The sequence below is a fragment of the Rhinolophus hipposideros genome (genome assembly GCF_964194185.1).
Source record: "Rhinolophus hipposideros genome assembly, chromosome: 6".
In the NCBI taxonomy this organism is placed as follows: Eukaryota; Metazoa; Chordata; class Mammalia; order Chiroptera; family Rhinolophidae; genus Rhinolophus; species Rhinolophus hipposideros.
The window spans coordinates 17969493-17984890 of record NC_138052.1 but is presented as its reverse complement, the minus strand read 5'-3'; the positions used below and the strand labels follow the sequence as shown (position 1 = coordinate 17984890).

The 15398-nt window shown below is 47.1% G+C and overlaps 1 protein-coding gene across 1 annotated transcript in view; it reads left to right on the top strand.

The window, feature by feature from the left end:
* The window catches only part of LCT (lactase), a gene marked incomplete at both ends in the record, with an annotated part of 43046 nt that overhangs the window by 22318 nt on the left and 5330 nt on the right, over positions 1-15398 (top strand). Inside the window, 7 exons of the mRNA XM_081052227.1 lie at positions 911-1556; positions 3638-5188; positions 5816-6084; positions 8332-8622; positions 10418-10616; positions 11923-12125; positions 14113-14222. Of these exons, the coding sequence (XP_080908353.1) occupies positions 911-1556; positions 3638-5188; positions 5816-6084; positions 8332-8622; positions 10418-10616; positions 11923-12125; positions 14113-14222 (3269 nt within the window). The remainder of the gene's footprint in view (positions 1-910; positions 1557-3637; positions 5189-5815; positions 6085-8331; positions 8623-10417; positions 10617-11922; positions 12126-14112; positions 14223-15398) is intronic.

The following is a 15398-nucleotide window of genomic DNA, read 5'->3' as shown; positions in this document are numbered from 1 at the left end:
TTATTTGAGTTTCCTCAGCAAGTGAGTGACATGGTCAAGATTCAGATCTAGGCTTGATGTCCTCCAAACACCCTGCTTTTGCCTTTATTTCTCCTGGTGCTCCACCAAGAAAAGCTGTTGACTTTTGTGAGACCATCAGTTATGTCTACAAAGAGATTCACGGTTGTAGATTTAATTACTAAGTAGAAATATTAATGGGTAAGCCAGAAAGAACTGTACCCTCCCTTGTGTGTTAGCTAAATTGATTCTCCCCCACCCCAATTAGTTATTGACTAATTAGGCAATAAGTCCTTACAGAGAACAGAGGAAGAATAGCATTGTCGGTGACAATAGAGGCCTGGAGTCAGACTGCCTACTTTCTTCTCTCTCTGGATGGTGGTAACGAGGATTGTATTTGCCACCTAAGGTTGTTGGGAGGATTACGTGAGAGAATTCATTAACAATGGTTACTGTTAATACGGTGGTAGATGCTGTAGCTATTGTCCTGTTGATGGTGGTGGTGATGGTGGTGCTGACTTGTTGGAGAAGCTGGTTGGCTTGTTGCCATTGTTAACCACATTGTTGCTTTGTGGGCCCTGGTGGCGGTGTTAATGTCAGCTCTGTCCTTGTTGACGTGTTGACATCATTAGCTTCAGTCTCACCTTCTTGTTAATGTTGTTGACTTGTTGATGTTTTTGTTGACTTGTTGCCATTGGTGTTAAGTTGTTGATGATTTAATGGTATTGTTGATATTACTGTTGCTGTTATTGATGTTGACATTTTCAGTGTTGCTGTTGTTATTAACTTCCTGATATTATTGACATCTGTGTTAACTTGTTAACATTGCTGTTGACTTGCTGTTGGCTTGTGGATGCTATTTTTGACATTGCTGTTGTCACTAAGTACTGTTTCCTTCTTTCTTCATCACAAGGTGGCTCACTTGGTCCTCAAGGCTCATGCGAGAGCTTGGCACCACTACGACAGCCACCATCGCCTACAGCAGCAGGGCCGAGTGGGCATTGTGCTTAACTCAGACTGGGCCGAACCCCTGGCCCCAGAGAGCCTGGAGGACCTGAGAGCCTCTGAACGCTTCTTGCACTTCATGCTGGGCTGGTTTGCACACCCTATTTTTGTGGATGGAGATTATCCGGCTGCCCTGAGGGCCCAGATCCAACAGATAAACAAACAGTGCCCCAGTCCCGTGGCCCAGCTCCCTGAGTTCACCGAGGCAGAGAAGCAGCTCTTAAAAGGCTCCGCTGATTTTCTGGGTCTGTCCCATTACACTTCCCGCCTCATCAGTAAGGCCCAACAAGATACCTGCAGCCCCAGCTATGATACCATCGGTGGTTTCTCACAGCACGTGGACCCTACATGGCCCCAGACCTCATCCCCTTGGATTCGCGTGGTGCCCTGGGGTATAAGGAGGCTGTTGCAGTTTGTATCCTTGGAATACACAAGAGGAAAAGTTCCAATCTACCTGGCTGGGAATGGCATGCCCATAGGGGAAAGTGAAAATCTCTTTGATGATTCCTTGAGAGTAGACTACTTCAATCAATATATCAACGAAGTGCTCAAGGGTAAGAATGGTGGATATGCTGGTGATTGGGAGGTGGGTGGTGCTTCTTCAAGTCTTCAGAGTTCTGTTTTATGGGAGAAAGACAGTCTCCCAAGGAAATGAAGCCAAAAAGTACTATTGGTAGTAATAGTGTGAGTCTTTCCCATCTGCCTCCTAACTCTCTCCCTCAAAGGCCTGAAGTCTTTGCTCCCACATCCTTTGCTCTACATTCTGCCATCTGAGTCCTAGGCACTCATCAAGCCTCATCATCTTTTAATGCATTTATTTAACAAGTATTTATTGACTGCCTATCATGTGCCAAACATTGTGTAAGACAATAGGGGTATAATATTGAACAAACATTCTCTTCTCCCATAGGGGACCCATAGTCAACAGAGGGATACGGACAGAAAGATGCAATATACAGTGATAATGGCATTACAGGATGGCATGAGGACACTTAAGATGGGACTCCAACCCATTAAATCTTCCTTCATTGCTCCAGCCTCATTGATCTTCATCTCCTTTACCTGGCTATAAAATCTACATTCCATATCATTCACTTTGATTCCACTAATCCATCTCTACAGTCTCATTCGTACCTAACACACTGTTTCATATGTCTTTTTATTCCAAGTAAAAAGGAATGGCACATAGGTTTCATCTCCTGTCAGTCCTAATCAATGAATAGTGGATAGTTGTCTGCCTAGAGGGCTGTGATGAGAAGATTTCGAGGCCTTGTCTAGATCAAAGAGAAAGAGTTGATACGTGGCACCTGTCCTGGGCACTGCAGTAAGGAATAGAGACACACATCCCACTGACGGAGGGCAGGCACCCTCTCTTAGTCTTTACTTGTACTGTGGTCGGCATCAAGGTTACAATTCTGTAATCATCATAACCTTGGAATCCATTTAAGACATTATCTCAAGTGATCCTTGAAACAGCCTTATGCAATAAATGGGGACAGATATTATTCTCATGGGACAACTGTAAAATCTGATGCTCTGAGATATTAAATGATGTGTCCGAACATCCAGTGAGTGGAACAATAGGCCTTTCTATTTCTGACTCAGCTCTTCACTCTACCTACTGACCTATGAGCCTTTTCTTTATCTTTATGTTTCCAGAGCCTGGCACAGCCTGGAGACAAAGTATTTAATGAATAAATGAGCAACTCTTCCTCCCACTTATACCATCAATGTTTGTTGAGAGGCTGTGTGATCTAACAAAAACAAGGCTTAATTCTTTGCTGGCTCCCAGTGGGAGCCCACAGCCATTGCCTTGCTTTGACTCTGGTTCTTGGTTGACGTGCTGACTGTCTTTATTTCCTCACAGTTCTGGAGGCCAGCAGTCTGGAATCAAGATGTCAGTAGGGGCGTTCTCCCACCACAGGCTCCAGGGGAGAGCCTTCCTTGCTTTTTCCAGCTTCTGGCGGCTCCAGGCCTTCCTTGGCTGGTGGTCACATCACTCCAATCTCTGCCTCCATCTTCACATGGCCTTCTCCTCTGTGTCTCTTATCAGGACACCTGTCACTGGATTTAGGGCCTACCCAGTTAATGCAGGGCGATCTCATTTTGAGATCCTTAACTTAATTATATCTACAAAGACCCTTTTCCCAAATAAGGTTACATTGACTGGTACTGGGGGTTAGGACTTGGACATATCATTTTGGGAACCACCATTCAACCCACTACACCAGGGAATACATTTCTTTAGGCTCTATTTTTTTTTAACATGGAATGTAGGGTCATTTTATGTCAATATTGCTAAACAAGGAAAATCAAAAGCACATTTTTTTAAGATAAAATGATTTATGTATTCTATATGAAACCAAGGAGTCCTGACACTAGCACGTGGGGCACGTTCTCTCCATTATTCATTTTAAGTCAGGAACGCTCCCTTGGACTGAGATTCATGGCTGTAGATGTGGCCTGATGTTTCTTACAGGGGTCTTGTGGATTTCCCATATAAACACTTTCATTCTGAGGACTAATGTTTTTGGAGTAACCTGTCATCTCCAAAACATTCATGTCAAAAGGAAAACCTTTAAAAGGTAACATCAGTAACAGAGACTTAAAATAACTCATTTGTTTTTCTCCACAGCTGTCCAGGAGGACTCAGTGGATGTTCGCTCTTACATTGCTCGTTCCCTCATCGACGGTTTCGAAGGGTCCTCTGGTTACAGCCAGAGGTTTGGGCTACACCATGTTGACTTCAACGATAGCAGCAAGCCAAGGACTCCCAGGAAATCTGCCTATTTTTTCACCAGCATCATTGAAAAGAACGGTTTCCTCACCAAGGTAGTAAAAAGACTGCCACCACCCAGTACAGCAAACCTTCCCCCTAAAGTCAGAGCCTTTAATTTTCCATCTGAGGTACCCTCCAAGTCTAAAGTAATTTGGGAAAAGTTCTCCAACGAACCCAAGTTTGAAAGGGATTTGTTCTACCATGGCACGTTCCGGGATGATTTTCTGTGGGGCGTGGCTTCATCAGCCTATCAGATCGAAGGAGCTTGGGACGCTGCCGGCAAAGGCCCCAGCATCTGGGATAACTTTACCCACACACCAGGGAACAATGTGAAGGATAATGCTACTGGAGACATAGCCTGTGACAGCTATAACCAATTGGATGCCGATCTGAATATGCTTCGAGCTTTGAAGGTGAAGGCCTATCACTTCTCTTTCTCCTGGTCTCGGATTTTCCCAACTGGGAGAAATAGTTCTATTAACCAAAACGGCGTTGATTATTACCACAGGCTGATCAATGGCTTGGTGGCCAGCAACATCTCTCCCATGGTGACACTGTTCCACTGGGACCTGCCCCAGGCCCTCCAGGATATTGGAGGCTGGGAGAATCCTTCCTTGATTGAGTTGTTTAACAGCTATGCAGACTTTTGTTTCCAGACCTTTGGTGACAGAGTCAAATTCTGGCTGACCTTTAATGACCCCGCATACCAGGCGTGGTTGGGTTACGGCTCAGGAGATTTCCCCCCAAATGTGAAGGATCCAGGCTGGGCACCTTACAGGATTGGCCACGCACTCCTCAAAGCCCATGCCAGAGTCTATCACACTTATGATGAGAAATACAGGCCGGCGCAGAAGGGGGTCATCTCTTTGAGTCTCAGTACACACTGGGCGGAACCCAAGTCACTGGAGGTCCCAAGGGATGTGGAGGCAGCTGACCGAATGCTGCAGTTCTCACTGGGATGGTTCGCCCACCCCATTTTCCGAAACGGAGACTATCCTGACGCCATGAAGTGGAAAGTGGGGAACAGGAGTGAACTACAGCACTTAGCCATGTCCCGCCTGCCAAGTTTCACTGAGGAGGAGAAGAGGTACATCAGGGCGACAGCCGATGTGTTCTGCCTCAACACCTTCTCCTCCAGAATCGTGCGGCACACGACACCCAGGTTAAACCCGTCCTCCTACATAGACGACCAGGAGACGGTTGCAGAAGAGGACCCTTCGTGGCCTTCCACAGCAATGGACAGAGCTGCGCCCTGGGGACTGCGGAGACTGCTCAACTGGATCAAGGAAGAGTACGGTGACTTTCCCATTTACATCACTGAAAATGGAGCGGGGCTGACAAATCCAAAGGTGGAAGATACTGAAAGGATATTTTACCACAAAACCTACATCAACGAAGCTTTGAAAGGTATGTGAGGATTCACGCCCCCTTGCAAAATCTTTCAATATCCATATGTCATGTGCCTGAAATGGTTTGGCAGAGTGGATTCCAAACCATCAATCTCTCTCTTATGCTCCAACTCCTTCATTCTTTTTCTTTCTGGGGTTACAGGGCCCTTTGGAAATCTGAACAAAAGCTATGGTCATCTCCCCAAATGTACCCACACACAGTCCCTACGAGAATATTTCCATGGGTCTGTTCATTTATTATTGAGCAAATACTATGTGAAAAGTTCTATTCTAAGTGCCGGGGAAACAGCAGTGCACAAAACAGATAGCTTTCTGCTGGCGTGGAGCTTCATTCCAAGGGGTTCCATTCACCCCAGAGCAAGACACTCTTCTCTAATTCACATCCCTTTACCCCAACAAAAGAATTGGATTTTACAAAGATCAGTCATTAATTCTTGCTATTTGGGTATCAGTGCTGATGAAAACAAAGACACGCAGGATGATCTATCAGCATACATTATTTGTGTGTACAGGTTGGTGGTTTAGGACGACTGTCGGAGTTGAGGGGCCAGAACTTGGCTGGGCTTCTTGGGCTCCCAATCTCCTTGGGTAAATCTCTGCTCTGCTCCCTTTGGAATGTTCCCAGCCTACAGGTGCGATGGTGTAGACCTTCGGGGGTATGCCGCGCGGTCTCTGATGGACAGCTTTGAGTGGCTGAATGGCTACTCAGTCAAGTTTGGATTGTACCACGTTGATTTCAATAATGTGAATAGGCCTCGTACAGCGAGAGCCTCTGCCAGGTACTACACAGAGGTCATAGCTAACAACGGCATGCCACTGCCCAGGGAAGACGAGTTTCTCTACGGTCAGTTTCCCGAGGGCTTTCTCTGGAGTGCAGCTTCCGCTGCATATCAGGTAAGGAATTCAGGGCCATTCAACAACATCTACTACATACTTACTATGTGCCAGGCTCTGGGCGTGGTGCTGGGGAGGGCAGGTGTGAGCGGGGGAGTTTCATAGACTGAGGGAGTCTATGTGCAGGATGCCTTGAGGGGAATCTGAGAGGTCCTCTCCTGGACAGCCCGGCTTCTTCACATTTCAAATTCAGGCAGACCAATAAAGTTATGAGGGCTGTGCTGAGAGGGGTGTTAGCAGGCAAGATGGGGTAGGAGGAGCCCGGGCAGAAACCCTGATGCCGAGACATGTAGGTGTGAAGGTTCTGGCTGGATGCTTTATTTCTCATCTAGTCTCCTCCAAGTAGGCAATTTGCTGAAAATGGCTGTGACATGGGCCTGGGTTTTTTTTCCTGATGTCCTAACAACAATATGCTATATCTTATTCATGCCAAATGAAGTTTACTCATACAGAAAATATGATGGTTTTGCTTTTCCCCAGAAAAATAGAAAACAAAAAACAAAGAGTGACATATATATATATATATATATATATATATATATATATATATATATATATATACACACATATATAAACACATATTATCACAATTTTAATACAGTTTTCCTTTCTTAAAGTGTGTATACATTTTTTATAAATATTATATATATATATTAAAATTGTAATACTCAATATATACCGAAAACAAAAAATGAATACAAGTCACACTTGACTTCCGCAATTACAAGAGGTGCTCAAAGTGGTTACCATCAGCGTCCAGACACTTCTGATTATGGTGAACTACTGCTTGAGCAACGTTGACCCAAGTGTCCACCTGTATACTTTTTTTTGGAGATATATATTTATATATATAGATAGATAGATGATAGATAGATAGATAGATAGATAGATACAGATAGAGATAGAGATAGAGATAGAGATATATAGATATACACATATATATGGCTTTATGGAGTCCTATTTTATTCGGTGGGTTATACTTTTGCTATCATTATGTATTTACATGTTCAAATCATCCTACATTTTGCCAGGTGGCATGCTTTTAGTTGGATCCCGTGTTCTTTTGACATGGTCCATTATTTTTTCATCATTTCCCTTATTCTTTCTGGCACAACAAGGTGTTCCAGGCTCATCTTGTACCTTTTGTACCTCAGTCCTGTAATCAGCCACTGTTCTAATGGGCCCTGTCTCCTTTTATTGGATAAGGGCGTTTAGAAGCCAAGATCTGGGTGCTAGGTTGCTCACTGCTACTGGGGGCCCTTTCAGTTCACCAAGCTAGGAAGTACCTGCATGTACACACACACACTCACACACACTCTCACACACACTCACTCATATATGCTTCTCCATCCACCCACATCTCTGTGTATCTTAAAAACCATGAGTTCACACTGATACCTCCAATTCCAATCCAACTCCACAGGGTTAATGCTGGCTTTCCTGTTTTCCACATTCGTACTCCTTCTCCACTGGTAAGAAACCGAGCTCCTAACATCCTCAACATAATAACTCATTTGCTCAATCCCCCGCATTAACTGAGCCCATCTCCTCCACCCAGCTAGCCCACACAGGGTACGTCCCTGCTGGCCCTGGGCCCTGCCACTCACACAGGGGCTGTGCAGGCCAGAATGACAGCACTACCCTGGAATCCAGTCACATAATGTCACACCATATGTGCTTTAGTGTCTTAAAGTGAATTACAGAAATTGTACCTGTCAGACTATCTAAGCCCATAGGTAGTTGTTTTCCCAGCAGCTTATAATCAGTTTCCCCTTAAGATAGGTGGGAAGACAAAACAAAAACACAACAAAACAGCACAGAAACAGTGACACATGTTCTGATTAAAAATGCTGCTGCCCCACTTGGCATCACTGGTATTTGTTCGGCTGTGAGTGGGGTTGGGCATGTGGAATTGTCCATTCAAACTTTTCATGAGCACCCATCCTACACCAGACACTGTTACATTAACTACAGGGACACAATGAGAAAGACCCAATGCCTGGACCTTACAGCCCTGTGGGAAGCCAGTCAGCATGTATGTAATTGCATGATGTCGGGCGACAGTGCCACGATGTACAGAAAGTGTGTACAGGAAGCCGTAGGAATTCAGAAATCGGAGGGTGGCCATTGATGACTCCCAGAAGTGACGCTGACTTACGTCCTGACTTGGGACTCTCCTGATGACAGAAAGGAACTTGGGGTGGCTTGATTGCATGAATTAATTAGACCATGTCTTGTCATCTTGAGATTGAAGGTGCATGGAGAGCAGATGGCAAAGGACTCAGTATTTGGGACACGTTTGCTCACACCCCACTGAAGGTTGCGAATAATGACAACGGAGACGTGGCCTGTGACAGTTATCACAAGATTGCTGAGGATGTGGTCGCCCTGCAGAACCTGGGCGTGTCCCACTATCGCTTTTCCATCTCTTGGACTCGTGTCCTCCCTGATGGCACCACCAAGTTCATCAACGACGCGGGCCTGAACTACTACGTGCGGCTCATTGACGCGCTGCTGGCTGCCAACATCAAGCCCCAGGTGAGGCTGGGCCCTGGCCAGGCCTGGCCACAAGGGGGAGTCCTCTGGGCGGAGAGCATGGCTATTGTGTAAACCAAAGCTGTTTTCAAATTTAATTTTTGAATTGTCAACAAATTTACCTGGTGAAGATTTCAAAAAGCGTAAAAGAGCCTGCAGTGTAGATTTCCCCTCCATCCCTGACCCACTATCATCCGGTTCCCCTCCTTATGGGCAACGAAGTTTGCAAGGTTTTCGGGTCCTTCTTTTGTGTATGGAAGCCTGCAGATGTGTATACGTGTGGATGTGTATCCCTTTTCCCCTCTTTTTTTCCGTAATGATAAGACACATGCAGTTTGGTACTTGCTTTTATTTGACAGTGTTTATTATAGGTATTTCCATATCCACACAGTCTCCTCACTTGTTCGTTGTTGTTACGTGGAATTGTTTGTACCTAACTTCTCTAATTACTTCCCTATTAATGGGCACTCTTCCCTATGACATATCCCGCCTTTGCCATGATAACCAATATTATGACGAATAACCATTGACATACAGCAATTTGCATGGGTGGAAGTTTATCTGTAGGACATAGTCCTAGGAACAGAATTGTTGAGACAAAAGTGTGTGTCTTTGTAAGCCATGAGTTATTGTGCATCATACAGAAGCTCATTTGTGGGCTTCCTTTGGCACCATCAAAAATTTTAAACTTTACTTGAAAGACTAAGAACACTTTTCCTTTTCCCCTGATCCATTTATAAGTTAAAGCGCTGGGGGACATGGGTTCTATGAAGCTATGTGGTTGCTCTGCTGTTGTGGTTGGAAGTTCTGCACAGCAGTCAGACCATAATCCCCACATTACAACCCCCTCTTCCCACCCCTTTTCTCTGGGAAAAAAAGCCTATGTGGACTTCTCTCATCACACTGATAACACTGCAGGAATGAACCAGCCGTGCAGAGTTTATTACGGGGAGTGCCAGGCATTGATGGGGGAAAAGGTGGCCGAGCGGCTGTCCTGCAGGACCCCATGATTTGGGTGGGCAGATTCATCACATACAACAATCCAGAACGTCAGAGAGCACAACATTCATAGCCAGACAATTTTGTAGCCCATGAGGGAACTGAGACACTGCAGAAAGGCAAAGCGCCGTGGCCAGGGAGCTTCAGGAAGGAGGGGTCTCAAAGAAGAAAACTGGGATGGGTGGGCGGGCAAGGAAAAGGTTTTTCAGGCAGAGGGAAAGACTTGGGCCACTGACCATCGTTGGTCAGTGGCCCGGGTCAGACTGAGGACAGTGGAGACCACAGCTTGGCCAAGATGGCGTGTGTCAGGGGCATCAAGGGGAAGGCTGAGAGAGGGAAAGGCCTCCACATACATAACCAGAGGGGCTCCTCCCAGCTCCACAGGAAGAAGCTCCAGACACATTAGATGATGTCCCTGGGGGTGTCCCTTTACAAGGAAAATGGCTCCATCCTCCTGGGACCCTCAGCGTCTCCCCTTCTCAGAAGTCTATCCCGGCAGCTGCTGACCCCTAACTATAACTGCAATTAACACGTACAGAAGAGCTGTCAGGGTGGCCTGTGAGGTAGGCCTCACAGTGAGTCCGTCATGTGGAGGTCTTAGTGCCTGAGTTGAGCTGGGATTCAAAGCTAGGCTTCTCACATCTACATGTGTGCTGCCCTCCCCCTGCCACCAAATAGATTTTGAGCCTTTTTGTCTTCATTCTCAGCTTTAGCAGTATACGTCTATGCTGGTGCATGTATCATATCACTGGTTTCCCATGAAAAGTAGGTAGATGGAACTGCTCTTCCTTTTTTGCAGGTGACAATTTACCACTGGGACCTGCCCCAGGCACTCCAGGATGTCGGAGGCTGGGAGAATGAGACCATTGTACAGCGGTTTAAAGAGTATGCAGATGTGCTCTTCCAGAGGCTGGGGGACAAAGTGAAGTTTTGGATCACACTGAATGAGCCCTTTGTCATTGCCAACCAGGGCTATGGCTATGGGACAGCAGCTCCGGGTAAGGTCTAGGCCCAACTTGCCAGCTCTCTGGGGTGTGGCATTCTTAGCACCAGTGAGACAAGAAATCCAGGTAGCACTGGAGGAGGAGGCCACGAGAGCCCTGGGGTCGGTGCCTCAGAATCCCGGCCTCGTGCTCAGGGCTGTGTGACAGGCAGCAGTTCCCCCTGCTGACACCGCTTGTGCTAAACATGAATTTCACATGTCAGTGCCTCCAAATGGCTTCATTTCTTTGCTCTGTGACACTAACCTGCATCGAGTGGGAAGCTCCCTGAAATCAGAGATGTAGACTAATTGATGCAGGAAAAGGCAATTCATCAGGCAGTACAGGTCCAGTCTGCTTCCTGCAACTCCCAAATCCCAAAGTTTTGGGTAATTGATGTGGCTGCCCTGAGCTCAGCCTGACTTGAAGCAACATGAGGCTGCTCTGGTCTGTTCCCCACTCAGTGTGAACATTCCCAAGTTCCGCTGCAGACACGTTCATGTTGTTGGTCATGGAGAGCTGTCCCGGGCCCTGCTGGGACATACCCTTTATGCGATTTATTACTCTTCTAAGACACAAATGCCTTTTCAGTCCAAAACAGATTTGACCCAAGGAGATTTGATTAAGGGATTGTGGAGCTGCCTTCCCCCTTCAGCACCGTTCAGTGTTCCTTTTCTCTAGTTCTGAGCTTAAGAGTAAATTTGTGTTCATGTATGTGATCCCTCACGATCACGTGTAAAAGCTGGAAAGAGCAACGGGGAGACCATCTTGGACTCGTTTCCAGAGGTCTCCCCTTGGCCCTGGGTGGGCGCTTTGGTTCACTATTCCTCAGCACAGGAGAGGCGGCCGCAGAATGTCGGCCCTCGAGGCAGCTCTGTCAGCTGTTTCTATCAGCTATGTTCTCCAAGCCTTACTTTCACAGCGGGTCCCCAGAGTGCCAGGTTGTCACCTGAGGTACACACTCTCTGGGTACTTTGCCGGAGACAGGAGCCACTCTTTGAGGGGAGGTAGTAGTACAGAAACCACCATATACCAAGGGCTTTCTCTGTGCAGACAGGGCTGCTGGATACTCACGTACACGGTTCCATTTCCTTCTCACAAAAACTCTCCATGGCTCATTTTGCAGAAGGAGAAAGTGAAAGACTGAATTACTTGCCCAAAGTTACACGACCCACTAGTAAGAAGCAGAGTCAGGATTTAATTTCCATCCTTCCTAACACCAAAATCTGCATCCTTCTTCCCAAACTCATAGTGGACGTCTGCAGGCAGAGAGGGACACCCTTGGCCACATTCATTCTTCGTTGACTTCCATGTGTGTTTCCAGGAATCTCCTTTCGGCCTGGCACTGCCCCCTACGTCGTTGGCCACAACCTAATAAAGGCCCATGCCGAGGCCTGGCATCTGTACAATGACAAGTACCGCGCCAGTCAAGGTGGTGTGATTTCCATCACCATCAACAGCGACTGGGCTGAGCCCAGAAACCCCTCCAACCAGGAGGATGTGGAGGCAGCCAGGAGATACGTTCAGGTCTGGGCATTGTTTTTACTCTTTCCTGTTTTTCCCTCCTGTCATGATTTAATGGATATAGATTGCAAAACAAAGATTTAGGATCTAGGCCCTGTTTTGCTATTATCTGAGTTTGTGAACTTGAGAAAATCACTTAACGTTTTTGGACTTAGTTTTCTCGTCTTTGAAATGGAAATGACCTACCTACCTCATGGGTTTGCTGTGATGGAAGTTTGTTGGGGTTGAGTTTTCTTTTCAGTTTCCCCCCCAAAAAAAGTTTTATTTATCTTAAGTGTGTTTTTCCAGGACCCATCAGCTCCAAGTCAAGTAATTGTTTCAATATAGTGGAGGGCGCAGCTCACAGTGGCCCCTGTGGGGATCGAACCAGCAACCTTGTTGTTAAAAGCACCGTGTTCTAACCGACTGAGCTAACCGACTGCCCCTCCTTTAAGTCTTAAGAAATAGTTTATAAATGTAGGTCTTACTGGGTGTAATGTAGGCTTGAAGCTAACTAATAGACATTCTGTCTCTTCAATCACTGGTTTGACTCTACAGCTAACAGAGCCGGGCTGCAATGTCACACCTTACCTCTAGGTGTCAACATCTCATCTTATTTCCTCAGCCTAAGAATTCATTAAATTGGGAACTTTAAACTCTGTGAAACTTATTAGTGCCCCTAATTTTCAAATTCCATAAGTTTAACATGAGGACATGCATCTTTAGGTCATGAAATTTTGCTCCTCGGAAGTAGAGGCACTAAAGTAGGTGCCAACAATATGACCCGTCCCTATTTTAGTCTGGGCCCTGACAAGAGGAGAGAGAGAATGGTCCTCATCACAACACGTGGCTCCTGTTAATGTCTCGGAGGGGTTAGAAGTTACCTTCTGCCATGTTTCAGCTTCAGGAAAGAGAGCAAGGGTGTCTCTCTCCAGACTGGTCCCCACTTTGGGCTCTGTGGAGAAGCCTGCAGACTGTGGCATTCTGAGGGGACACCAAGGGCCTTGGTTTGCCCAACTCTTCACAAGAAAACTTGACAAAGGTGGTCAAATTAATAAGTGCAAGTAAATGCTTAGATTTCTTGTTTGCTAGAAATCAAGGGGGGGTGTCTTGGAACAAAATTAATGCATCCCTCATTCCAGACTCACAGAACATATTGAATTAGAGCACTGATTTGTTTTCTGAAATCAAACCCCCAAACCTCAGGAAACGTTAAGCTAGAGATTCATTACATGGAGACACCTGCTGGTGAGCTGTGAAATCGCAGCCCCGGCTATGATACACACATCGCTAGTAAAATCAGCTTCTGCGGAAGGGTCCGAATGGAAGCCTCTTTTCCCAGAGCGTGTGCTTCAAGCTTCTCTGCTTGAGAAGGGAGGCCTGCCCTCACCCCACACTTTGGGCATCACCTAGCAGGTGAAGGGAGGATGTGGAGAGACAGAAGCCTCTCAGGACCGCAGCATCATAGCATTTGGGTTCCGTGTATCCTCCCTAAGGCTAAGGGTGGCGTAGACCTCATTCAAGAAAATAAAAACGTTCCCACTTTAAGGTTGCGAATCCCACGCCTATGAAAAACGATCTTTTGCCTGGGCCTCTGGGACAGCCTTGCAGCTCAGCCCTCCCTGGGAAGTTACTGGAGAGCCTTAGACATGATGATGGGGAAGGACCCGCTCTGTGGTGAAGAGAGGGAGCGCCGCCTGGAGGCTTGGAGTCTCTCCCCACTTCCGTGGGACCTTTCTAAGGCAGTATCGAACCCGGGCCAGGGCGCAATTCAGTTCATCTCCCCTGAAGCTGTCCTCGGAGAGACTGCAGCTACGGGAAAGACCTTCAGGCACTTAAGCTGCAACATGCAAACAGGAGAGATGAGAGTTTAAAATTGGGGATTGGGAAGAATGTGGGGGTCGGGGGTCGGGTGGTCTGAGGTCAGTGACTTCTGCGCAGAGAAGTCCCCTGGTGTGCCCACCTGTTAATGCCGAGGCTGACTCTCTCCCCCTCCCACCCACCCCCGCAGTTTATGGGAGGCTGGTTTGCACATCCTATTTTCAAGAATGGAGATTACAACGAGGTGATGAAGACACGGATCCGTGACAGGAGCTTGGCGGCAGGTCTCAACAAGTCTCGGTAGGTCCTGGTGTCCACACACTCAGCCAGGAGAAGGTCAGGAGGAAGTGTGGTCTGTGGCGCCGAACTGAGCTTGCTGGGTGGACAGCACGGTGGGGCGAGCATGGCTGTTTGGGTCAGAGAGGTGTGTCTGAGGCAGTTACTGCATCTCTGAGCTTCCTTGTTTGCTGGGAGGATTAAACATGATGGTGCATGTAAGCTCTTAGCCCAGGACTTGGCACTGCTATGTGCTTGACAAAAGGCAGTGGCCGTTATTGCTATTATTCTCCAGAACAGCCAGGAAATCTACCGCAAGGGCACCCACTTCTTATCAACTCATTCCAAGGACAAATGCCCCAGCTCATCCTATCCTGGTGTATCACCTTTTGAGTGAATGTGGATGGCAATGGGTGATGGCTAGACGTGCGCTTTTTGTCATTTGGCCAGGAGGTGGCGACAGTTTGCACAAAGCAGTCCTTCCTGGCCTCCCCCTCTTCCTGTGAAGGAAGTAATAGCAACATAGACAGCTACTAACAATTTAGCCATCTTCGGTTGGTACTTTTATTCCTATTTAAAGAAGAGGCACAATGATTAGAGTGAGATCACCCAGCTACTAAATGAGGGAGCTGGGATATGAACCCAGGTTGTGTGATTCCAGGGCCCATTCTTGGTTGAGTCACCCAGCTGGGCTTAGAGGTGTGGTGTATGGAAGAGGACAAAGGGACCTGGGCTTACAGGGACATCCCCACAAGCTCTAAGGTCGCTCATGTACCACAGCTCAAAAGGCAGGAACTCCTAACACAGGCTTTGAGTTTTTCCCTCAGACTCCCCCATAGAGCCAAGCTGTGAGGATTTCACAATCCAATCCTCATCCTGGCCTGGTCAGGGCATCCTGCTGAGCAGGCTGTGCCTAAAGGTCTGATCAGCCAACTCTGGTCTCCAACAAGCACGTGAGCACTCCAGTCCATCGACACACTTTGCTGAATGCCTACTATGTGCCCAGGTCAGGTCAGGTCCCAGCCCAGCAGGGTCCATGGAAGGAGAAGCTTCCGAGTCTGGCTCAAGTTGCCGACACACCAGCTAGGAAGACAGTAACCCTCATCACTCCAGGAAATTCTATTCCCCAATTTCTTCATGCAAAGAAAACTCAGAAGATGAGATCAGCGTGGGCTGGGTAGACCTAGGAGCGGTCAAGGA